Genomic DNA, 23735 nt, shown 5'->3' with positions numbered 1-23735 from the left:
GTAGGACAACAATCACTTCAAATTTCGGCATCTCTTCTTTCCAAAGCTTGGGCACTTTTTCAGAACTTCAGCAAATTTATGAAAATGTTCAACACAGATGTTTGATTTAACCCGTTAACCATGATCCCATAACGAATTGGTTGTGCCAGACTGTCTCCATTATCTACACCAGGTCGACTCTAGGTCACAAAACACCATTAACATCGCATAGCTTGACCATGGATCATGGAGCATGGGGGCGCGAAGCTTGCCCATGGATGTATGCATGCGTGTAAAAGTATATATTTAGGAATAGTATATATAGAGAAATAGGCCAGTATAGCTTGATACGAAACATCTGCAATTCTTAAGATGACGAGAAATTTTAGATAATAGTATCCCCTCCTCACGGTCGATGCCAAGTGGTATATAGTTTTTGGAACTGTATGGCAGGAGCTCTGACTTTGTATTATAGAAGGGGGGAAACCCACATATTTACAAAAAATTACACAAATGTTGTTCAGCCATGAGCTTCGGAACGAAACAAAAAAGGCAAAAGGACCAGCAGCTCAAACTCTCAAGCTACCCGATGAGCCAGTATATACATCTCAATCTTCCGCTTTGCTCTATTGGCAACAGCCTTAGCTTGCCTTTCCATGCCCTGCAAAATGTTGTTTCTCTCATTCTATATATTTGTAAGTACACTAGTGGAAAACAGGGCTTCCGTGGGAGCCTTTTGTCGCGGGCGCGCCTGCACCCGCGACAAATGGCCTGGCCACGTCGCCCCGAAACCATGTGGAGCGGGCAGGGCCTTTTGTCGCGCCCTTTTGTCGCGGGCCGTATTACGACCCGCGACAAAAGGGGTCTGAGGGCTGGCGCCTCCTGTCGGCACCCCTTTTGTCGCGGGTCGTAATACGGCCCGCGACAAAAGAGCCATGCCTATATATATAGAAGCAGCCAACCACCCCCCACCTCATTTTTTCCTTGGTGGTGAAGGTGGAGGTGTATGCTAGCTCATTTTTTCTACATGTGCACAAGAGGTGTTTGATGAAATGCTTGTGAGAGGGATGCCACTTGGTTTTATTTGATAAGATTTCTCCTCTTTTTGATCCTAAAAGGTTAGCAACTATTTTCTCGACTATATATATATGCATAGTCCGTACAATACTAATTTTAGCAAGGTGATTGCATCTGATACATATATAATTGTACTTATGATGCAGATGAGTCATCCATGGATGTACGGTAACCGATGTGCTCCCGCTTTCAGAGAGGGCGTGAATTCTTTCCTGCTTGTGGCCGAGGCCAACAAGTCGAAGCAAGGTTTTATGTGCTGTCCATGTCTAAAATGTAAGAACGAGAAGGATTACTCTTGCTCAAGAGACATTAAGAGCCACCTGCTTCGGTTTGGATTCATGTCCAGCTATAATGTTTGGACCAAGCACGGAGAAGAAGGGGTTATGATGGAAGACGACGATGAAGAAGAAGATAATGATGATAAGTACCGATCTATGTTCTCTGAATGCTTTGATACCGCAATGGACGACAATGAAGAAGAAGGAGGTGAAGAACAGGCATCAGATGATCCTGTTGATGATGATCTTCGTCGGGCCATTTCTGATGCAAGAAGAGACTGCGGCACGGATAAGGAGAGGTTACAGTTCGACATGATGTTAGAGGACCACCACAAATTATTGTACCCAGGTTGTGAAGATGGTCATAGAAAGCTGGGTAGCATATTGGAATTGCTGAAATGGAAGGCAGAGGTCGGTGTGACTGACTCGGGATTTGAGAAATTGATGATAATATTAAAGAAGCTGTTTCCAAGAAATAATGAATTGCCCGTCAAGACATATGAAGCAAAGAAGCTTGTCTGCCCTCTAGGATTAGATGTGCGAGAAGATACATGCATGCATTAATGACTGTATCCTCTACCGCGGTGAGAAGTACGAGAATTTGAATAAATGTCCGATATGTGGTGCATTGCGGTATAAGATCAGAAAAGATGACCCTGGTGATGTTGAGGGCGAGCCACCCAGGAAGAGGGTTCCTGCGAAGGTGATGTGGTATGCTCCAATAATACCACGGTTGAAACGTTTGTTCAGAAACAAAGAGCATGCCAAGTTGTTGCGATGGCACATGGAATAACGTAAGAAAGACGCGATGTTGAGGCACCCCGCTGATGGTCGGCAGTGGAGAAACATCGGGAGAGAGTTCCCGGATTTTGCAGGTGAGGCAAGGAACTTATACTTTGGTCTAAGTACAGATGGCATGAATCCTTTTGGGGAGCAGAGCTGCAGTCACAAAGACCTGGCCCGTGACTCTATGTATCTACAACCTTCCTCCTTGGTTGTGCATGAAGCGGAAGTTCATTATGATGCCAGTGCTTATCCAAGGCCCAAAGCAACCGGGCAACGACATTGATGTGTACCTAAGGCCATTAGTCGATGAACTTTTGGAGTTGTGGGCCAAACCAGGTGTACGTGTGTGGGATGAGCACACGGAGCAAGAATTTGACCTACGAGTGTTGCTATTCGTAACCATCAATGATTGGCCTGCTCTCAGTAACATTTCAGGACAGACGAACAAAGGATACAATGCATGCACACACTGTTTAGATGAGACTGAAAGTAAATATTTGGGAAAAAGCAGAAAAGTTGTGTACCCGTTCAATCGTCGTTTCCTTCCGCGCAAGCATCCCTTAAGGAAAAAAGGCAAGCATTTCGATGGCGAGGCAGACCGCCGTCCGAAGCCTGTCCCCCGTAGTGGTGCTGATATATTTGACATGGTCAAGGATTTAAATGTTATCTTTGGAAAGGGTCCAGGCAGTCGACCTGTTCCGAAAGACTATGACGGACACGCGCCCATGTGGAAGAAGAAATCTATTTTTTGGGAGCTAGAATATTGGAAAGTTCTGGAAGTCCGCTCTGCAATCGACGTGATGCACCTGACCAAGAATCTTTGTGTGAATATTCTAGGTTTTCTGGGCGTGTATGGAAAGACAAAAGATACACCAGAAGCACGGGAGGACCAGGAACTTCATAAAGGACGAAACGGCAATCATCCAGGGCAGTTTGTAGGGCCTGCCAGCTACGCTCTTACCAAACAAGAGAAGGAGATCTTTTTTGAAGCCCTATTCAGTATCAAGGTTCCGTCTGGTTTCTCGTCGAATATAAAGGGGATAGTAAATATGAAGGAGAAAAAAATTCCAGAACCTGAAGTCCCATGACTGTCACGTGCTTATGACACAATTGCTTCCGATTGCATTGAGGGGACTTCTACCAGAAAATGTTCGACTAGCCATTGTGAAGATATGTGCAATCCTCAACGCAATTTCTCAGAAGGTAATGGATCCAGAAACTTTGTCAGGATTACAGGAAGATGTGGTCCAATGTCTTGTCAGCTTCGAGTTGTTGTTCCCACCATCCTTCTTCAATATTATGACGCACCTCCTCATTCACCTAGTTGAAGAGATTAGAATTCTCGGTCCTGTATTTCTACACAATATGTTCCCCTTCGAGAGGTTCATGGGAGTCTTAAAGAAATATGTTCATAACCGAGCTAGGCCGGAAGGAAGTATCTCAAAGGGCTACGGAACTGAGGAGGTCATTGAGTTTTGTGTTGACTTTCTTCCTGACCTTAAGTCGATTGGTGTTCCTGAATCTCGGTATGAGGGGAGGCTGACTGGAAAAGGCACACTAGGAAGGAAAGTAACGGTGTGGAGGGACAAGATTTCTTTCAATCAAGCACACTACACAGTTCTATACAATTCCAGCTTGGTGGCTCCGTACATCGAGAAACATAAGAATGTTTTACGAGAAATAAACCCGGGCCAGCCCGAGTCCTTGATTACACGTCAACACATGAATACCTTCGGCAGTTGGTTGCAAAGACATCTCATTAATGACCCATCTGTTGTGGAGCAGCTGTACTTGTTAGCCAGGTTACCATCTTCAAACATATGTACATTCCAAGGGTACGAGATAAATGGGAATACATTTTACACGATCGACCAAGATAAAAAGAGCACCAACCAAAACAGCGGTGTCCGCTTCGATGCAAAAGACGAGAATGGGCAGACCACCACATATTATGGATACATAGAGGAGATATGGGAACTTGACTATGGTCCCACTTTTAAGGTCCCTTTGTTTCGGTGCAAATGGGTGAAGCTCAGCGCTATACATATTGACGATAAGTACGGTATGATAACAGTGGATCCCAACAATCTTGCATACCTGGACGAGCCTTTTGTCCTAGCCAGCGAGGTGGCTCAAGTTTTCTACGTGAAGGACATGTCTAGCAAATCAAGAAAAAGAAATCAACAAAAGAATACATCAACCGAGGAGCCAAAGCGCCACATAGTTCTTTCGGGGAAAAGAAACATCGTGGGAGTGGATGACAAGACAGACATGTCAGAAGATTATAATAAGTTTAAAGAAATTCCGCCCTTCACGGTGAAAATTGACCCAAGCATCTTGCTAAATGATGAAGATTCTCCATGGCTACGGCGTAGAAGATCACAACACTAGATGGCGATGTAATAATGTATTCTTCATATATAGTTCCCAAGACAATCTCTACATTTATGTAATAATGAGAACCCTTTCCCCAACACTGTTAGAGGAGACGGAGTCTTTCACGGGATTGCATGGAAATTTTTCCGAGGAGCAGCTTCCGAAGATGCCGTAGGGCGTGTGCACCAACGACATCTTCGAGAAGCTGCGCCACGGGAGATTTCCCAACCCTTTCCTTCATCCATGGGAATGAAACTGTGCTTGGCTTGTTGATCTGCTTGGCAAGGCGTATCGATGCTCCTTTTATAGGAACGGCACTGCTTCTACTTTGTCTTATTCCTTCGACAGGCCGTCGTGCGCTACATGCTTTATCTCATCGAGCAGTGCGTCCACCCACGCGTCCTTATCCTGCCGACACCTTTAGTCGCTGTTGCAGCCACCAACCGTGACAAAAGGTTACCAACACATCCTTATCCTGCCGACAGCTTTAGTCGCGGTTGCAGCCACCAACCGTGACAAAAGGCCCTCCTAGATAAGCCTCCCCCAGTCTTTTGTCGCGGTTTGAGCCTCCACCCGGGATGAAAGATTCGCGCGCCACTTCGTTCCCGCCTTTTTTCTTCCCGCATTCCCGCCATTTTTCCACTATATATATGTAGGCTTGGACTCATATCTGCAAACCTCATCACTCTCTCCCATGGCTTCCATCGTATGTCTAACACCCCGGGAGGCGGAGGCGCTTTGCGCCTCGAACTACCCCTGCCCGCCCGGCTACCGCGTCCCGACCGGCTGGTTGCTGAGCGTCGGAGGCGTACCGGTCCCTCCTATCCCTCTTGGTGTGCCACGCGAGATGGCCATCACGAACCACTACTATTTCGAGCTCACGCCTGAGCAGCGGAGGAATCCCCAGTGGCATCCCGACTGCAGCCCGACTTGGGACAGCTTCTTCATCAATCGGCGTGAGAGGGCGGTTGCCAGGTACGAGGAGGACGGCCCGCCTCCTTCGAACTTCAACGAGGCCGGCTGTCGGATGTGGTGGCGCGGCCGGACTCTCCAGAGCGTCCTGGCCTATCGTGGCCCCCGCCTGCGCTACCCTCAATCCCAGCCCACGCGTGCTCACCCGCCGAGGTTGGACAACCGCGACCCCGATGCTAGCGACGATGACGTCGGCGACTATGATGACTACAGTGGCGAGTATTATAGGGCTAGGCACGACTATGATTAAATGGCTCCAACATTCAAATCTGGCCATGTATCTTAATTTTCAGTTGAGCTCTGTACTTTAATTTCAGTTCAGTCGTAATAAATTTCGTGTCAATCACTTTATTGAACAAACAACCGTCAACGACTTTATAAACTAAATTTAAACTAATAGAACCGACAACGACTTTATTGAAATTACAATAAAATAGATAAATTACTAGTCTAGTCTCAGTCGTCGTCGGAGGTTGTCTCCATCCAAATGTCATCCCACCGAGGGTCGTCTTCGGTCCAAGTTGTATTCGGGTTCTCGAGCTCGAAGTTGGCGACGGCCCGACGGTGGCGCCTGGTGGACCTGCGTTGTGCCCTAAGGATAGCGAAGAACGCGTCGGTGTTGTCGACGTCGTTGGGGAACTGCGCCCTCCACTGGCGCATCAACTGCTCGTCGTGCTCGGCGATGGTGATCCTGCGCTGCACCTGGCGGTGCCGTCGACGGTCCTCGTCGTCGACGAGGCACGGCGGTGGTGCGAGGAACTCTGCCTCCTCTAGCGATTCAACATCCGGGAAGTTCATGTCGCGCCGTGGCCGCCGAAAACGCCACGCCGCCGCGTCGTAAGCGCGCGCCGCCAGCTCCGGCGTGTTGTACGTGCCGAGGGTGAGGCGGAAGCCACCGGCGCGTATCTCGGCGTAGAACCTACCGCTCGGACGCACTCGAACGCCACGGAAACCGGACGCCCCTCGACGACGTGGAGGCATCCCGGAGATGAATGAGCAGAGGCGGTGGAGACGTGTGGTTGCGCCCACACTCGTCGCTCTATATAGCGCACGCGGGCAGCGAAGGGGCGAGGAGCGTGGAAGAGGCGGCGACACGTGTAAGCCACGGCTACACACGTCGCACGCCGGCAGCGACGGGGCGAGGAGCGTGGAAGAGGCGGCGACACGTGGCGAGGCACGTGTAAGCCACAGCTAAACACGTCGCACGCCGGCAGCGACGGGGCGAGGCGCGTGGAAGAGGCGGTGACACGTGGAGAGGCACGTGTAAGCCACGGCTACAAACGTCGCACGCCGGCAGCGACGGGGCGAGGCACGTGGAAGCGGCGGCGACACGTGGCGAGGTGAAACCTTACTCGGTGTCACTCCGCATATCATTAGGGGTGAAACATACACGACTATGTTCGTTGTGAGATGCAAATAGTTATATGGATGTCATATTCATGTTCATTGTATTTTTCTGACAAATTTTCATATATAACACTTTTCTATTTGATTTACCATTTAAAAGTTATTAAAATAAGAAAAAAGAAAAAAGAAAAAAAAAACAGAGCTGATCCGTGTCCAACGGCTCCAGGCCGTTGGATTCAAACAGCCGGAGCCGTTGGATGCGCAGTCCCACGGATCGGCCAAACCCCCCTTTTGTCGCGGGTGGTGGCTCAACCCGCGACAAAAGACCCCCCCTTTTGTCGCGGGTGGTAGCTCAACCCGCGATTAAAGGGGGGTCTTTTGTCGCGGGTTGAGCCACCACCCGCGACAAAAGGGGTGGAGGTATAAAAGCCTCCGCGCGTCGCGGGCGAAGCCACAACCCGCAACTGGAGGCCAACCCTAGCACACCTTGCCGCCAGGCTGCCAAAATTTGGAGCGCCGCCGCCGTCGCCGACGCCGACGCGCCGCCGCGCCCTCGACGTCCTCCTCGACGTCCTCCTCTGCCGCCGCGCCCTCGACGTCGCGCCCTCGACGTCCTCCTCTGCCGCGCCCTCGACGTCCTCCTCTGCCGCCGCCGCCGACGCCGACGCGCCTCGCCCTTGGCCACCGCCGCGCCTCGCCTCGCCCTCGGCCGCCGCGCTGCTCGCCCTCGGCCGCCGCGCTCGCCTCGCCCTCGGCCGCCACCGCCGCCGCCGCCTCGCATCGCCCTCGGGCCGCCGCCGCCTCCTCGCCTCGCCGTCGGCCGCCGCCGCCTCGCCCCTACAGAGAGGTAGCGCCCTGGCCGCCGCCTGAGCACTTTTTTTTTCTTTTTTTAATTACTGTAATTTTGTTTTAGTTTATAAATTTTTGTAATTGTTTTAGTTTTAGTTTTTATGTAATAATTAGTTAGTTTAATAGTTTTAATTTTTACTTGTTTTAGTTCTTTTAGTTTTTATGTAATAATTAGTAGTTAGTTTAATAGTTAGTTTAATAGTTTTTAGGTTTTACTTGTTTTAGTTTTCTTTTAGTTTTTATGTAATAATTAGTAGTTAGTTTAATAGTTAGTTTAATAGTTTTTAGGTTTTAGTTGTTTTAGTTGTTTTAGTTTTTTCCTTACGCGACGTGCACATACCGTATCAATATAGGTGGGTATATATATATACATGGGCTCGATATGGGTTTCGATACACCTCTCGCGAACACCCCCGACGCTGACACCCTCTCCTCTCCCTCCCTCTCGCGCTCGTCCCGTGCTCCCTCTCCCTCTCGCGATCACTCGACGCCGCAACTACCCTCTCTCTCCCTCTCCTCTACCTCTCGCGAACACCCCCGACGCCGACACCGGCCCTCTCCTCTCCCTCTCGCGCAATCGCCCTCGTCCCGTGCTCCCTCTCCCTCTCGCGATCACTCGACGCCGCAACTCCCCTCTCTCTCCCTCTCCTCTACCTCTCGCGAACACCCGAGCCTCTCGCAAACACGCGTCGCTGACACCCTCTCCCTCTCGCAAACACATGTCGTCGATTAGGGTTAGGGTTTGGTTTGTGTTTGATTAGGGTTAGGGTTTGGCTTGTGTTTGATTAGGGTTAGGGTTAGAACATGTACTTATCGATTTAATTCTTTTGCAGAAACAATGGATCCATTCGAACGGGACTTGGAACAGGAAGACATGTTCGCGGACATAATCCGTGATGGTACAGAAGCCGACCGAGAAGACCGCGACTCCGGTGATGGAGAAGCCCGCGGCTCCGGTCATGGAGAAGCCGACGGCTCCGGTCATGGAGAAGCCGACGGCTCCGGTGACGGAGAAGCCGATGGCTCCGGTCATGACGAGATATTAATGGAATTCTATATGTACATATGTATTGAGGCATTAGTATAGAGGCATTAATGCAATCCTATATGTATTCTCTTAGGCCTCCGAAGATAAGATAGAGAAACGAGGCCCGGCAAAGAAGTTGACCAAAAAAGACCACTTCACAATTGAAGCTATATCACCGGAAGGCCAACCGGTGGTACCCTCGAATGTCGGAGTGACATTCAAAAATCAGTGCGGAGTTGTGGTTAGAGATCGTATCCCGATCACTGTCAGAGAATGGAACAAGACCAAGAATGTGTCCGAAAATCAGGTTGCCGATAGGTACAAAGACACACTTTTCAGAGACCTCATGGCACATTTCACTTTGCCAGATTTGGGATCGGAGTCTGAGAATGCTAAGCAGCGGGCGCTAGTGAAGAAATGGGCTCTTAAGAAGATGGGGGAACTTTTCCGGGCGTATAAGAACCGGTTATGGAAAAATTATAAGAAAGGCAAGAAGCCTCCATTATTCGAGAACTACCTAGCGAAGCAGGAGCATAACTGGGAAGAATTTGTGAGGTACAAAGAATCAGAGGAGGCTGTGAACCTGTCAACGAAAAACAAGAAGAATGCAAGCGAAAAGAAATATCACCATCATACGGGGCGAGGGGGCTACGGAGTAGCCATGCCTAAGTGGGATGCACAAGAGGCTGAGATGGAGCTGAACGGGATCACTCCAGAACCCACGCGAGAAGGATGGGACACTAGGGCTCGAAATTGGTTCCTCGCGCATGGCTGTGAGTATGACATGAAGACAGGGAACATTGTTGAAAGTGACACCAGGGTTAGGGTACCCAGGAAAAAATGGATTGAAGTGACGACAGATATAAAGGCGGGAAAACTAAAGTTTGCTCCCGATAGAGAGAAAGACTTGCTGACGCTTGTCCTCGGTAATCCTGAGAAGGGAGGACGAACAAGAGGCTTCGGCCCTAGTGTTCCGTGGTCGCTTGGGTTTCCGGCCGACGCGGAGACTTATAGAAGCCGAGCGAGAGCTAAACAACGCCAGCTGGAGGTGCAGAATGACCGGATGGCCGAGTTCCAACGCCGACTTGACCAGCAGCAGCGGGAGCTTCAGCAGCAGCAGCGGGAGATAAATGAACTAAAAGGATAGCGCCCGCCATATAATACCGCTGACATATCTCAGCGACGAGACAGCAGCGTGGCCGACTCGGAGGCCCCTCCTACACGGATGATGATAGATGCCGGTCCTGGCGACCCCTTGGATGGAATCAAGGAGCAAACACCTTGTGATCTCCATGAGGTGTTCAGGAAGGTTTCTGTTAAGGTGGCGGTCGGCTATGTCTTACCGGCATTTGGACCTGAAGGTGAGCCGGCAACATGGCATGGCAATCCGATTCCAGCTGGCTATGCTCGTGTCGGGGTGGATTCAGTTGTCCCGTCGTGGGAGACATTGGAGCTCGATATCCCTGGAGGTGATGGGGGGCTTACACTCAGAGAGGTGCTGGGAGAAATCATTCTCTGGGAAAAGAAGAACATCAGGCTGCCAGGCTGGGTAGCACCTAGTACCAGTCGTCCCAGCAGGTCACCATCACCTCCTCCAGGTGATCGCAGGCCACCATCACCTCCTCCTACTGATCACATGTCGCCACCATCACCCCGTGGGTACGACGTCGACCACGACATCGGTAGTCCATCTCCATCTCCAGCGCCGCCGCCTCCGCCCACTAAGACTCGGAATGCACCCAGCCGGAAGCGTTTCAAGAGTCCTGTCCGCAAGATGTCGCCCCTCCCAAAAGTACCAAAGGTTCCTACCCCCCGTCCTTACGATCGTACCCCGGAGGAAAATGATGCCATTGTTAAGAAATACAATTATGATTTTTTTCATAAGCCAAAACCTCCTGCGCCAGAGCCATACACAGAGAAGCAAATAGAATATGCTACTAGTTTTCTGAACACACCATCGCAGTATGAGTTACACGAGAAGAAGGATGACTATACACGCACTCTTGCGAAGGTAATTGACCAAAAGAAGGATGAAAAGGCTAAGGAGAAGGACATTGCTGGCACGAGCAAATCATCAGCTAGAAGTGCAGCTGAGAAAAAGTCAAGTTCAACAAGTGCACCCCTCAAGGCCAAGCAAACGACAAAAGGCAAAAAGAGAAAGGAAGTTCCCCTCCTCGGTGCTCAGCCCAAACAATCGATCCTAGCACTCAAAGTGCTTAATGTTCCCAAGGTGTACCAGGAACATGGTGGTATCGATATGGAAGAAGCTGCAAGGCTAGCGGCTTCATGTTCAGTTACCGTGGAGGAATTGCTACTTGCAGCAGATGCTGCACTACCCATTGCTGATATAGCTCCTAAATTTGTCTACGGGGCCGACTTGGTCAGCAGAGAGCAGCTGCATAAACTGCCAACACATATGCGGAATTTGCATCAGTGGTACCTTGATGCATGCAAGGAGAACATAATGTACATCGTGGCGAGTATACCATGGGAATATTACTACCGAAAGGAGGAGATCCATATTGAGATGAATGAACTCTGGCAGTTATTCAATCTAGATGCCCTCGACAAATCTCTCATGAGTTGCTATTGCTTGTAAGTTGTTAACTACATATAAGTTCATTTTCATTCAGTTCATGTTCGTTTTCATTGCATATATATACTCATTATATCTTATGTGTTCTCTTATGCAGACTGAAGATCAGTGAATGCAAAAGTAATAATATTATCAATGTTGGGTTTATTGACCCAGATAAAATACATGTTGAAACGGTGAAGCATAAACACGAAGAAACGGGGGGAAACCTACTAAGATTTTTGGGGGAGCAATATTTCTGTGATTCAATATTGTTTCCTTACAACTACGAGTGAGAGTCTTAATGATCTTTTATGCACATTCAATTTTTCTTACTCGATGTTAAGTGTAATTCCTGACGTATATGTATAACATGTGCAGCTTCCACTGGATTCTACTAGACATTCAACCTGATAAGGGAATAGTTGAAGTAAAAGACCCACTGAGTAGAGGCGTGGACGGGTTCCAGGACTTGCAGAAGTTGCTCCAAGTGTAATTTCCTTCATCGCCGCGCTTTATCTTTCGTGAGATATCAATTAATTTTCCACTCATTCAATCATTCTTTTGCCTGGCAGGGCTTGGCAAGCTTTGAAGAATCATCATAAGGAGATTACCTTTGCAAAGAAGCTAACATTTACTCCTGTACCGTGCCCCCAGCAGCCAGAAGGGACGAATCTATGTGGATACTACGTTTCTGAGTCCATTCGCATGTTAACCACTGAGAAGCAGAACAAAAATAAATTCGACGTAAGCAATAACATTCACAACTTTATTTATTATCATCAATATTTCGTTATCAAGACTGATATAGTCATACTCATCTCATTTTCGTATATAGGTCGACTTCATGCGGGACAGACTCCAACCAAAGGAACACGCACTAGGAATCGCGGAGGAACTGGCGGGACTTTTGGTTAGAGAAGTAATAAACAACAAAGGCTTGTTTAGTCCAAATAGACGGTCGTTAGTACCGCTTGTCGATCGTGAGCTCCATGTATATATGTAGGGAATCTACGAATATGTGTAAGGGGAATCGACTTTTGCTTCCAATATTTGTTTGATCGATCTATATATATATATAATGAATGAACGTGTACAACTTCTAGTAGCGTACAAATATATGCAACTTTTATTTTCGAACGAAAAAAATGAAATAACAGGCGGTCGGTGGCGGGGGGAGGGGTGCTGCACCCCTCAAACCCTAAAGCAGCAGCGTTGTGCGCGCGCCACGTAGAGGGCCTTTTGTCGTGGGTGGTAATACCGTCCGCGACAAAAGGGCCTGTGCCCTGCGCGCCCCGCGGCTGCCACGTGGTGGACCTTATGTCGCGGGTCGTAAGCGACCCGGGACAAAAGCTTGACCCTTTTGTCGCGCCTCTCTTGTCGCGGCTGGCCGCCCGCGACAAAAGGCTCTTACCACCCGGATCAAATGGCCTGTTTTCCACTAGTGGTACATAGACTTCCACCATAACCTCCTTAGTATGGGCAGCTGACAGACTACAGAATCGTGGTTGGAATCATGATGACAAATATTATCTTTGCTACCAGGTCCCTGAGACTGCCACACATCTCACCTTAAGGTATCATTTTGCTAAACTGGTGTGGGCTGAATTCAATTCGAGCGATCCGGCAGTGATTCAGGAATTGTTTATATCAAACTTAAATCCTGCAATGTAGAAAGAAAAAACTTCAAATCCTGACCGCTACATGAACTCACCTCATGCAAGTTAGCTATTAAGCAACAAAATAAAAATTTGCAAGTCACTGTAATCATCTCCAGAATTGGTCTGGTGCATAACTCTTTTCTCCATCTCGGAATGACCTCCCACTTCTCCATTACCATCTCAGCGTGTTAATCTTTCATAAGATTATTAAAAGTGATTTATTCTCCTCTTTGTATGTTATGTTCTTCAACTATGAATGATCTTTTCCATTCAGAATGAGTTCAATGGTCAGTTTTTATTTCCAACTCGGGATGTACACCACGAGGCCACATGTGCAGCGCGGTGTTCAGTTTGAGTTTCATGACCTGGTTAGGCACAACTTCTAGCGAAGTGGTGCCCATGATATGCAGCTTCACTCTAAAACGATATATGAAATGCAGTGTACTGGACTTCTCTACAACAACCCTTGTACCATCCCATGGACTTATTCTTGGGTCCTCCCTTGTCCCTGCCATCATGATTCCAGTTTTTGGAAATTGAGCATACAAGCTTTTAACAGGTGTGCTTACATAAATAAACAAATATCACCAGGAGATCTTCTCAAAATGGATATCTGCCTTATCTTAACTATTGTTATTGTTATTTTCCAATAGAAGCACATTTCCAGTGATAAAGCCCATGCCCCACTTGGCCCAAAAGCATTTGAATAAAGTACTACGAAGGAAACTGGAACATAAGAGTAACAAAAACAAACGCGCAAAAAAGTATGTTCATGCATATAGAAATGTGTGTACCTAGAACCAGAAGGCAGTGAGCAGTATGGTTAGAAAAAATAAGGTAGTTTGATGGCCATATTGTTCGAAATGTTGTAAGAACATCAGCTCATTAAAATCCTGTAAGAAGAAGAAACATGGAATCGGAATAAAACTGCCCAAGAAAAGAGTATGGAGATAGAGGAGAAACATACGAGACAATTTTAATAAAAGAAGGTATTTACAGTAGACTTATAGTAAATCAATATGCATGAGACAACACAGAAAGGAATTAATTTTGCACAACACTGCCAGAATGACAAAATTATTGACCTCGCATTTGTTTTGGTGTCTGTATTCTCTTCTTTCTGGAATGCAAGACATCAACAACACAAATTGGATCTCCAATATCACATACATGTTGTCAAGTCTAAGATCTCCAATGCCACATTGAATATTAAATGATTGCCAGTTTCTTTACCAAATCATTTATAACAAAGTTGTGTCTACATAAGTCCTTCTATATGAAGATACCAAAGTCAAACTAAGCCAACATCAAAATGTAATATTTCGTGCAGTCCTAAGTAGGAAGCATGATCACACCTATGCAGCCCAAGGACTTCCAAAACTGAGCAACAGAACTTATGCCCCTGACCTTAATTGGGAAAATATATATGCACTGGTATAATTGCAGGGTGCAGGGAAAAAATATAATTCATACACTATTCCTCCACAACAAAACTATATGAAATGAAGTGCACTAAGCATAGTTTAGATTGGCAAGACAAAATTGCAGTGCCAAAGAAAGGGAATGGCATACTGAGTACATTTTAATACCACACATATGAAGAGCCTTCCTATGAATACAGTTAGAAGCTTCGCATACAGTGGATAATGTGTAAACCCTTCGCCAAATCAATAGCATAAGGAAACAATATACATGGCTTGCACATATATACCCTCACAAAGCAGCTTGGAAGTACCATTTAGGCTGCATTTGTAGGTTTTTTCAGTTCGAAACATAAAGGTTAGGGAGCATGCTAGCGTATTTGGATTGATTTTGCTAATAAAATGCTGACTACCTTGGTACAGGAAGGCAATGCAGTCAAGATTGAAGGATCCTTTCTTTTAGCAGAGTTCAGCAACCGTAACAACAATAAGTTAAAAAGCTTGAGAGCAGAACAAATCAGTTTCAAAATCCCCATGGAACTAAAATGAGAGTGTGTGCACTTTGTCTAATGCAAAATTAGTTCATAAAAAATGTTTACATGCAGGTACTTGGAACTTTCCAACACATCTGAAGTAAAAAAGCGATAATATAACATAACGATATTTGGACGAAAACATATAGAAAAATAGTTGAAATAGAAAGTAAATGACCTTAAAGCACAAAGAACCAACATACAGGTGGGTATTGATTACCTAACTAATAAAAGGCTGATTCCTGTCGAACAAGCATGCTCGAAGATTCATCATCGGGCATTTTCACTGCCATATTGCCGTAACTCATTGCGCAAGCATATAGTACTGTGTATTTACAATCATTGAGAAAGGAGCCATGGGACATACCATGTTCTTGAATTCAACCATTTTGGCCGCTGAGCCACTAAAGCCACCCACAACCTTCATGAAATTTGACAAGAGCATCCATGATGCGTCGGCGGCCACACATGCTTGACCACGTTGGCAGAGTCATAGAAAATAAAGGGCCCGTGCATGAATAGGTGGAAGTCTTCCAAGGATCAATTGCGTGCCTTGACAAAAAGTAATAGAGGTTATTTATTTTCCTGTTGCTTTGCTTGGGACTGCTAGCTCCTCCTCCATCTTCTTCTTGAGCTAATTTTTTGTAAATAAAGATTGCCGAGTAGAATTTCTTTTAAAAAATGGAAGGAACAGTGTGTCAGCTCTCACAATGGAGACTACACTCTGTCAACGTGGTAAGACATAATCTGAACTATGGAGGAGCTAGCAGTCCCAAGCCAAATTCCTCGTCCATCTCCTTCTTGATCTGATAAACTGACTTTTTTTTTGTCAAACCCACATACACTGTGTTAAAATAAACTCTTACCTTTTTTTGTCAAAACCACATACACTTTGTTAAAACAAACTCCATTCAGGATTTAGTGTGCAGAGTTAGTATTTTATCACAAATAGATAAATATCACTGCAAGGCTCCACAAAGAAATAAAAGAAACAATATCTCTCGTGAATATATTTGTACTATCATTGCCAGATCGCCATAAAAATTACAGATGGCAACAAACTATATGCAATGCTTAGTAAAGGTGAATTTTTAAAATGAGAAATACTAAAAGAAGTATTCTTCACACCAAAAAAAAATCCTATGTAGCACATCATCACATGCATGGTACTAATTATAGATATGCTTGGAAGAATATTCATTACTCTTTTTCATGCCTTGCTTCTTCAAGTGTAATTATCCATATTCCGAGAAATACATCAATTTTCTTGCCTGCAGTTAATGAAGAACGAAGGTTAGTGCAAGAGATTGGTGGAAAGGTATAAGAAATATTCAAGTGTGGCAAAGAATGGGCGGGAATAAAGAACCCCAAAAGAGCCACTTGACTTGAAAGATGCAGCGAGCCGGAAAAATAGAGGCGAACTAAAGAAACAAAGAAAGGAAGGACAACTAACGTAAAGAATAGGCAGGCATTTCCATGTCTGATACTTTGATCCAGGATACTCCTCACAGATGATCTTAGCTGAAATAATGACAATCACTGATCTCCCAAAATATTAACAGAGAAAAGGAGACATATATGGGAAAGTAACTTCTACTAATCTGCTATTGAAAGAAACATAGGAGGTAAAGGTTCAACGTATTTTGGATGTGTATATGTTGAAGCTTGTACTCTTCACCATAAGGGGGCGAGTAATATAACTTCGGGAGAAACAGTATAAACTCAATATCAGTATGTCAACCAAGAAATAACTCTTGTTCAGTACCTTTATTCCATTACTGGGAACTATTTCTATCTATTTGTTCCATAGGTCCTAGCAATTTTTAAGTAATTAATGGTCTATCATCGGCGGCAGTGTTGGTTGCTGAAGCGCACTGGTATAAAAAGATCATAAATAGTAGATGTGGTCTTAGAAGGGGTTGAGAAAGGAACATACCAGACTGTGTCACGTAAACATGGTTGAAGCTTCTTAGTTGCTAAACAATTACATGTCCCTCTAGCATGAAACATCAAGGCCAGCTACATACTGCATTTTATATGCTAATTCCCTGGACTGTACAGATCATAAGTCATGTTACTTAACGAAACTCTATCAAAGAAGTGAAACAAGGAAAGTTGCATCACGTGATATACACACAACAACTGCATCATTATCCTTGAAATATAAAATACACAAAACAACTATGGTTTACACAGCTAGGGTAACAACATCCGCAATAACAATTCCAAATAATGACTGGCCACCTGCACAAAAGTGTATGTGAACTCTTATGACACCTGAACATATAATAATTCTAGATGTACCGATATACAATGATGGAGAAAAACCATTGTCAATGTTGCCATTGTGAGATGCCATTGCTTATTTCCTAACTACCATTACGATCTAATGAGCTCATCTAGAAAGCTAAGATATGCTCTTTTAGCTTCAGTACATGTTTCACACCTGTCCACTGCCTCAAGGTTCCAACACGATTTTTAGCAGCGGTAGCTTCACCTCGCCGCTTGGTTGATGAGCGTGACGGCAAGCATTGTTGCTGCACCAACAGAAATAAGGGTATTAATAATTAACACACACACACGACAGAGAACCGCGAATCGACAACATACATGAATCAACAGAGGAGGAGTCCATGTATGCTATTGGTTTTTTTTATTAGCCACTAATCTGCGGATGCATAAGACTGAAACTAATTAGTGGCTTCTTGTTTTTCGAGTGTAAAACTAATTAGCATTGATATTTCTTTTACATACACTAATTTGGAGTAATTCCGACCAAATTCAATACAAAAAGTGAATCTTACCCGAGAGAGTGGATCCTCAGATCCTCATCGTAGCAGCACCATTATCAGTATGTGTAAAAGTAGCTCTTCCGCAACGAATCTAGGCCTGAAACACAACCCATAAATATTCATGTACAAAGTTTGAATATGGAAGAACTGAATCAATCTTGTCATGTGAAAAAAAGGCAGGGAAGGGATGGCAGGGGATTGAGAGCAAAACTTGAATATCGAACAACATGCATCTCCACCGAGAGCAACCCACCGGCACAACAACATCTGCATGAGAACACAAAATATCCAATATCAAACAACACAAAGCAATGGATGTTGTCAATCTGAAAGGATGCCAAAGCAACCAGCATGGAAAATAGCATCATTGGCGCTCATCCTCTACATGATATTTAGAAATCTGAGTGTTGCAGCATTGGCTAAATTGCTTCATCATTTAGTTCCGAAGGTCCAAATCCACCTTCATGAAAAAACTGGAGAAGACCAATCAGCCAAAAATATCCATAAAACTCATGCATCGATAAATTAAATGCTCTGTAGGATATGACATCAGGGCATGCCAATATATTTGTAGCATCTGAAAGCTACTCTAGTTTAACCGTGATAACGTCCAGTCTAAAAATCTAGAAAAGATGCCGCTTGAACCTAAGCTGCATTTAGGTACTGCACGTACCAAATGTATATGTATTCTATGACAGAGAATGACCGAGAAAACTGTAAGCAGACCCTGTGAGATGTTAGCATGTACATTCGTCTCATACATTAATCTTATCTAGGATTTTCATCAAACAGTTTCCATGCACAAGTAAAAACAGATCTACACAAAACAATATGAGATGTTTTAGGGGCTAAATCAAACAGGTAGAGTCTGCCTCCACTTTTATCCTAGATTCTTGGAGAGCAGCGTTTAAGAGAGAGAAAGAGAAGAGAAAAAACCTGTAGATCTTTGCAAAAAGAATAGGCAGAAGAGAGCTGGCCGCTGTGCTGTTGGCCAACATCTTGGGCTGCTGGTCGTCGTCCGACCGGCCAAAACGGAGCCGAGCACTCCTTCCCGGATGCGCCCAAAAGGGATGTCTCGGGGGCGGATCTTCACGGCTCAGCGTCGTTGTCTGTCTCCGGGCCGCCGTCTGGTCATGCTCTTCCTGAAAAAAAATGCGCCCAAAAGCATCAAAGCCTCTGCAGCTTGCCAGCTCCAGTGATGGTGACAACCCATTGAGATCTGGGCACGAATCAGCAATTGACGTACCTCAGCAGGTTTTCCTCGTTTCCATCTCTTAGGTGGCGGCCTCCGTCTCCAGGCCAACCGCTAAGCAGCGGATGCCGCCGTGGCTGTATATCACAAGGGCGCCTCGCCGCTGACCACAATCGTTGGGTGCTCCGCTCTCTGGACGTCGCCGCTCCACCGGCGCGCCTCTCCTGCGGCGTTGCGCTCAACCGCCGGCGCCTCTCCCACGCGCTCGTGCCGCGGCTCGAGGCGGCGGCCGGTGACGAGAACGGGGCAGGGACGGGGGCGCGAGGAGGCGGCTCGAGGCGGCGGCGGCGGGCGACGAGAACGGCGCAGGAGCGGGGGTGGGGCGGGGGAGCGAGGCGGCGGCGACGGGCGACCAGAACTGGGCAGGGGCGGACGCGCGAGGCGGCTAGGGTTTTCTTTGCCCTGGGGGCTCTATTTATACAGGCCGCGCTGAAATACCAAAAATACCCCTGCGGGTTGAGATCCACTGCCAGACGCCAATGCACACGGACAGAGATCCCAGCCGCAGTGACTGACGTGCGGGGCCCGCAAAGGTGGGGCCCACATGCAGCCGGAGGCGGGTAACAATTGGCCATTGCATGGGGTTAGCTAGTGATAGGAGTGGCCAGAATAAACGGCTGAGATTTTCCCAATGGGTTGATCCGACGGTTGAGAATCTCAAATCGTTGTGAAGCCCCATGGGGGCAGCTATTATACCTTTAGATACATATACATGGATTTAACAGTAAACAAACCCGAGGATGATATCTCCATTGGACGACTTCATTACTATGGGTTAGCTGAAACAATATTAGCTAATGACGGAAATGAGTCCATCTTCCCACTTGTTACCAAGTTGCACTTGCACATGGAACACTTACAACTTCCTGGTCACAATTCTATGCACCAAGTGCACTGCAGAAGTGTTTATCTTCAAAGACTAGTGAACTGGCCATGTTTTTCTGAACTCCAATGCTACCTGATCTTCCCACCAATTGAACTGTTTCAAACGATCCATCAATTGACTACACTGTTCCATTCGGGTCCAATAACGTTTGGATCTGGACCGAATATTCAGCCAATCAGTGCAGAAAATAAAAGGAGCATATACACCCAAGAATCAAAGCATCACTCCGGGACTAAATCTTCAAACATCTGTATACATTACAAAGAAACAAAGTCGAGTCGAGTCTGTGCACATTACAATCCTGTGGAAGATTATTCATTTCGTGATACAAGTTGCATTTTTTTGACAGTGTATGGTCCAAGCAATGACTTGCACCGTACCACGCATGGCCGCCGCGCGCGGGCAGATCGACCGGCCTGTTCGGCAGACTCCGGTCATCTTTAGCGCTCACCATCTCCTGCACTAGCCTTCTCCACGTCGGCCGTTTTGACCGTCGCCTTCTCGCCGGCAGACTCAGCGGTGTTGTCTTCACTGTAGTCTATCCCCTCGTCTTCATCGTGCGCGACGTCGTAGGTGGCGTGCAGGCCGACCAGGACGTAGTAGATGAGCATTATGGCGGTACAGACGCCGAAGCGGACGAAGGCCACGGAGCCGAGGGAGCCCATGAGGAAGAGGTTGGTGGCGATGGAGAGCGAGGGCAGCCACGGCACGAGCGGCACGCCCCAAACCTTGGGCGCGCGCGCCGTGGGCACCATGAGCTGGATGCCGAGCGTCCCCAGCACCCACGCCGGCACCAGCACGACATACCCCTCCCACCGGTCCGGCGCCGCGCCCCAGGACGCCGCGATGCCCGCCGACGACGCGATGATCACGAGCAGGAACACCACGAACCGCGTCGCATGCGTCCGCGTCGTCACGCCCCTGACGTAGTACCTCCGGACCAGCAGCGCGGTGGCCATCATCATGAAGATGAAGAGCGTGCTGATGGACAGCAGGCTGGAGAGCACGTCGAGGCTGGAGAAGAAGGCGATGCAGGCGCTGCAGATGGCGATGAGTATGTTGGCGTTTACCGGCGTGCCGGTCTTCGGGTGCACGAGCGCGAACACCGGCGGGATGATGTGGCTCCGCGCGATGTGCGTCGTGTACCGCGCCTGCCCCAGCGCGCCCACCAGCATCACCGTAGTCATCCCCTTGAGCGCGCCCAGCGCCACCACGTACTGCGCCCAGTGCATCCCCACGTTGCTGAACGCCACCGAGTAGGCCGCGCTCCGGTCGATCGCCGTGTACGGCTGCATCATGCTCAGAACCAGCGCCATCAGGCAGTAGATGACCGTGATCACCGACATGGACCCCAGGAGCCCCAGCGGGATGTCCCTCGACGGGTTCTTGGTCTCCTCCGCCATGGTCGCGATGTTGTCGAACCCGCCGTACGCGAAGTACACGATCGCCGCCGCGTGGAACACGCCCGGCACGCCGTGCGGCATGAACGGGGTCAGGTTGCTCGGCTTTGCGTGGATGAAGCCGAACACGATGACGAACAGTATCACGACCACGTGGACCGCGGAGGCGACCCAGTTTATCCGGGAGGTGCCCTTGGCGCTCAGTATGGCCATTGTTGCGGTGACCGCGATCACCACCACGGCGACGGGGTCCAGCTCGTTGTACCCCTCGGCGAGCGACGTGTGTATGCGCAGCGCGCTCGAAGGCTTGTTGATGAGCGATGCTAGGTACGACGTCCAGGATCGCGCCACGGCCGCCGTGCCGATGATGCTCTCAAGGATGAGGTTCGCGGCGGCGATGAAGGCGGCCACGTCGCCGAGCTCGACGCGGAGGTACGCGAAGGAGCCCCCGGCCACGGGGATCTCGACTGCGAACTCGGTGTAGCAGAACACCGAGAGCATGGCCGAGAGGCCGGAGACGACGTAGGAGAGCACGATGGCGGGTCCCGCGTGGTCGTGCGCCTCCTGGCCTGTGAGCACGAAGATGCCGGCGCCGATGACGGAGCCGAACCCAAACCAGGTCAGGTCCCACCACGTGAGGCAGCGGCGCATCTCGTTCTCGCTGCGGCGCCGAAGCGCGCCGAGCTCGTTGGCGTCGGTGGAGCGGCCGGTGAAGCGGTCACGGAGCCTCGAGGGGGTTGCGGCCAGCGCGGAGCGGTACGCGCCCCAACTCGCGAACGACGGCTCAGGGAAGAAATCGTCCTTGTGCCACCGCCAGTAGCTCCTGCCCGCGGCTGCTGGCTTGGTCGCGTACTGTTCTTGCGGTGTCTCCACGGACGCCATGGCTCCGAGACGCTCAGTGCTCAGGGCTTCGTCTGGACTTGAAAGAGGAGGGGAGTGTGGTGAGCTCAAGCTGCAGCTTCAGCCGTGGATATGTGTGGGTGTCAAGAGTAGTTTGGTCAGTGAGTGAGAGTGAGACCTGATCGTCCTTCTTTTGTAGCTTTGCGCCGGAAGAGTCGCATTATCCAATTGGGATGCATTGCATAAGCTATCCGATTTTTTTTCATGGAAATCGATCGGCGAGTCGTTGTTGTTATGGCATATCCAACGTGGGACCATTTGCATCCGCGGGGAATGCGGCTGCACTCTGCTCCAGGGGGACGACGCATCGTGTCCGGGGCGTCCGCAGCGACGCGAACGCGGCGCAAATATGCGGCACGTTTGCGTCTCCGCGGACGCTGCGCGATCGCGCCGAGCGTTCGCGAGCTTTCCCACGGGCCAGTCTGGCAGCGACCCTGGCTCGATCGGCGCGAATTAAAGCGCAACAACTGCCGGGGAGGTCAACCGTCGGAGTGGCAACCGCATCGATCAACCCGCCACCGCCAGAATGGAGCGATGAACCGCCGGGGAAGAGCAACCGCAGGCCTCTTCGTTATACGCGCCGCCATTAATCTCTGCTAAATTTAACCTCTGCGTCTGCTATAATTCACGTCCAACCGGTTGCCATTCTTCTTCTTCTTCTCCAACACCGGCTAGCCACCATGAAGAACTTGTCGTTGCCATCGGACACGGACAACGAGGGGAAGCCGCCAGGATGCTGGCATTGGTGGGATAGGGCTGCGACGCCCAACAACCCTAGCTCCCCCCCCCCCCCCCTAGCTCCCCGCCGACGAAGGTCGAGGAGGAGGGAGGCGCCGTTGGCCTCGATGGCCAGGAGGAGGAGGACTCCGACGCCAAGTGGGCACGGCTGGAGGCGCTGGAGGCGGCGGACGATGCGACGGTGGCCAGGAAGGAGGCAAGGGCCCGAGCGAGGGCGCAGGCGCACGCGCAGGCGGAGCGTGGTCGTCCGTTCACCGACGACGAGGAAGACCCCACTGACCAGTCGTCCGACTGGAACTCAAACTCGTCGGACGCGTCGTCCGGCAGTACCTTGTCGGAGGAGGAGGAGGTGACAAGCAAGAGGCGCGTTCGTGAGGACGACGAGAGCGGGGCCTTCTAAGAAAAGGCAAAGAATTAGTTTATAATCTGTTTGTTTTCGCGTTTGTTCTCTAGTTTGTATGTTAAATATGTTTGAACTTGTTCGATTCGAGAAAGTATGGCATGATCAGTACAACTTATTTTTGCGTTTATTATCCCTGCTCTTTTATAGATTCATTAACCGACGTTGAAATTGGAGGATTCTTCAAAGAAGGAAAACAAGAAGCAGAAAAACAAAATATTGGGGTGTCCAAATAGCCCCGGCCCTATGTATTTTGGTGCCCTTGGGCGACGTAAAAAAAGGGCCCTTTCAAAACGATATGTAGTATAACTAAATATATATAAACTCTCAGTTTGTTCGCATATTACAATGAAAAAAATTATAAAATGGCAGCAAAATATAAAATGTATTTTGCACTAGTTTCATTACCTCAAATAAAGACCAAATTACCATGAGTACTTCAATGCTTCTCCAAAAAGCTTCTCCGCGCATTCCTCGATGCAAAAT

General features: G+C 48.3%; 1 protein-coding gene and 1 long non-coding RNA gene across 2 annotated transcripts; both read right to left on the bottom strand.

The window, feature by feature from the left end:
* Positions 1 to 563: 563 nt before the first annotated feature.
* Positions 564 to 17406, bottom strand: LOC127321228 (uncharacterized). Its single transcript, XR_007863906.2, has 7 exons — positions 17328 to 17406; positions 16818 to 16934; positions 16335 to 16402; positions 15102 to 16152; positions 13722 to 13820; positions 12838 to 12929; positions 564 to 640 (listed from the first exon to the last, which is right to left on the bottom strand). It is a non-coding gene; the product is annotated as an uncharacterized lncRNA (long non-coding RNA).
* Positions 17407 to 20024: 2618 nt separating this feature from the next.
* Positions 20025 to 22222, bottom strand: LOC127321218 (cationic amino acid transporter 5). The gene has a single exon (XM_051350259.2). The coding sequence runs from the start codon at positions 22091 to 22093 to the stop codon at positions 20252 to 20254; it is 1842 nt and encodes a 613-aa protein (XP_051206219.1). The 5' UTR covers positions 22094 to 22222; the 3' UTR covers positions 20025 to 20251.
* Between the last annotated feature and the right edge of the window lie 1513 nt (positions 22223 to 23735).

The sequence above is a fragment of the Lolium perenne genome, chromosome 3, assembly GCF_019359855.2.
Source record: "Lolium perenne isolate Kyuss_39 chromosome 3, Kyuss_2.0, whole genome shotgun sequence".
Classification (NCBI taxonomy): domain Eukaryota; kingdom Viridiplantae; phylum Streptophyta; class Magnoliopsida; order Poales; family Poaceae; genus Lolium; species Lolium perenne.
This window is presented reverse-complemented; position numbering and strand designations above follow the sequence as displayed.